This window comes from Palaemon carinicauda, chromosome 19 (assembly GCF_036898095.1).
Source record: "Palaemon carinicauda isolate YSFRI2023 chromosome 19, ASM3689809v2, whole genome shotgun sequence".
NCBI lineage: Eukaryota > Metazoa > Arthropoda > Malacostraca > Decapoda > Palaemonidae > Palaemon > Palaemon carinicauda.
The window spans coordinates 42,898,334-42,900,833 of record NC_090743.1 but is presented as its reverse complement, the minus strand read 5'-3'; the positions used below and the strand labels follow the sequence as shown (position 1 = coordinate 42,900,833).

At 38.3% G+C, this 2,500-nt stretch overlaps 1 protein-coding gene across 1 annotated transcript in view; it reads right to left on the bottom strand.

The window, feature by feature from the left end:
- The window catches only part of LOC137658975 (glutamate receptor ionotropic, kainate glr-3-like), a 6,815-nt gene that overhangs the window by 4,057 nt on the left and 258 nt on the right, over nt 1-2,500 (bottom strand). Inside the window, exons 1-4 of the mRNA XM_068394083.1 lie at nt 2,470-2,500; nt 1,059-1,538; nt 678-828; nt 33-213 (exon numbers count right to left, since the gene is read on the bottom strand). The exon at nt 2,470-2,500 is cut by the window's right edge and continues 258 nt beyond it. Of these exons, the coding sequence (XP_068250184.1) occupies nt 33-213; nt 678-828; nt 1,059-1,538; nt 2,470-2,500 (843 nt within the window). The remainder of the gene's footprint in view (nt 1-32; nt 214-677; nt 829-1,058; nt 1,539-2,469) is intronic.

Below are 2,500 nucleotides of genomic sequence, written 5' to 3'. Positions count from 1 at the left end.
CGAGAATTTATATATTCTCCTTAGAATCTTACCTGAAACACCATCAAGAAATTCTTGGAGAACGAATTCTCAAACCTCCGGTTGAAGAGATGGAAGAAGATCCCAGTGAGAATTAAGCCAAGCACGACAGCTGCCCAGAGTTCAGTCGAAAAGGGAAATATAACATTCTGCCAGCGAGGTAGAGGTGGGGGGACCTTTAGCATAATGCCGAAACTGGAAGGAAATTAATCAATCAATCAATCAACAAGGGAGATTTTTGCCATTTGGCCTGGTAATTCATGAGCTGGTTCGAACAAAGCCTTCAGAAGAATATTGGGAGTTGAATGGCATGACAAGATTAGAAATGAAACTATAAGAGAGATTACTTGAGTGCCATATGTGGATGAGATCAATGGTGAGGGGTAGATGGAGATGGCTTGCGCATGCTCTTCGCAAGAGAGATTAGTTCACCAAACTTTCAACTTGGCTCCACTTGGCACTAGAAGAGTTGGAAGACCTAGGCCTACATGGCTAAGGCCTATGAAGCGTGAAGTAGGAGATGGTGAATGGAGGAGTATTGAATTAAAAGCTAAAGATGGAGACGACTGGCGAAATCTAACCGAGGCGTAGGAGGAGATGATGATGATGATGATGATGGTATAGATAAATAAATATATAGATGAATTGATAAGTCTTACCCTTCCGAATGGTAAGTAACAGAGATGTCAAAATCCTCCACCCTGTCCGGGGTCAGAGTGATGTAGTTCAAAACCAGGTCTTTCTCTCCTCGATGGAGGTAGCCCAAGATACCCGTCCACGTCCCATTCGCATTTCTTTCGCCCCACAACGCTAAGGAGAAAGGGGGGGGGAATTATTATTATTATTATTATTATTATTATTATTATTATTATTATTATTATTATTATTATTATTATTTTTACCTGTTAAGCTACAACCCTAGTTGGAAAAGCAAGATGCTATAAACCCAAGGGCAATTATTTCTAGTTTTAGTAATCATTTTTTGTTCATCATAACAGTCTGACCAATTCCACCCTTTCCCTGAAGCCATCTCAACTTACGATCAGACGTGAAGGAGTAGCTGAAATTGAGCCATCTGGCCAACAACTGCAACATGCGATAATTAGTGCCATCAAACTGTCCATCTTCCCTCTGGAAGAGAAGCGGCTGGTCATCAGCATTGTAGGCGATCGTCACTTCATTTCCATGGAAGTCGCTGAAGCGATCTGGAAAGAGGCGCTCAAAGGACGTGAAAACCGAGAGGTCCCAGTCGCCGACTCTCCATAGCTTCTTGGACGAGGCGAATGGTAGCCAGGTCAGGAGGGTGTAGGAGAGATTTTTCCAGGATTCATTCTGGAATTGGGGACAGAGGAGAGCTACTGACTCGGTCCTGGAAAGGAGCGGTGTGTTGAGGAAGGCTTCTGCCTTACAGGAGAGAGATACCGCAGTGGAGAAGAGCAGCACGCCTCGAGGGGACCAGTTCTCCGGTGGAGACCACAAGGGCCACCAAGTGTAGGATTCCACGATGGCTATTACCACACCTGTCAGGGAAGATGGGAAAATACAGTCATCTTTTTTTTTTTTTTTCTTTTTTAGCCACTGGATGCTCAAAGGGGCGTAGACCTACGCGAAGTAAATTAGGACTTCTTTCACCTGTCAAAATGGGATGTTCAAACCCTGGGTGTTTTTACTATACGGAAGTGCGATAAAACTTCAAAACAAATATTGACGTATTCATGATTTTTTGTTTCAAATGGTGGTTATACGTATCATAATTTTGGTGGGGGTGATATTGGGAATGAAAAATACGATAAAAGTAAAAAATAACTCTTTATATATATATATATTATTTGTGCTCCATATTTCAGTCAATTCAGCTGCTATGTTTTGTTGAAAAAAATCATTTCCATTATACTTTTTATTTCAAAACTATCCCCTTAACAATTAGATAATCAGACATGATTTGATAAAAAAGTGATCATGCCTAATATTATTTGCTTTTGTATTTCGTTCAGCAAAATATCATCTATTTTAATTTATTAAGAAAATAAATATAATTTTGCTTAGTAAAACATCTACATCTAGTCATTTAAAAGAAATTATCACAAAGGGCAACAGGAAATAAGTATGAGTTGTGAAAATGAATATCTTTCTTTTCCAGACGTTAACGAGAAATAGCTCTCTCTCTCTCTCTCTCTCTCTCTCTCTCTCTCTCTCTCTCTCTCCTCTCTCTCTCTCTCTCTCTCTCTCTCTCTCTCAGTGAGTTATTGTATTATACATATATGTTAATATATAAATGTCTTTCAACTTTACTCTTGCTATATCTAGTATTTTTTCTTTCGAAAGAGCATAGACAATAATAATAATAATAATAATAATAATAATAATAATAATAATAATAATAATAATAATAATAATAATAATAATAACCTTAACTACAACTATAACAGTAACAATAACAATAATACCTACCATTACTGGTTAAAGGATATTCGTAGCAATC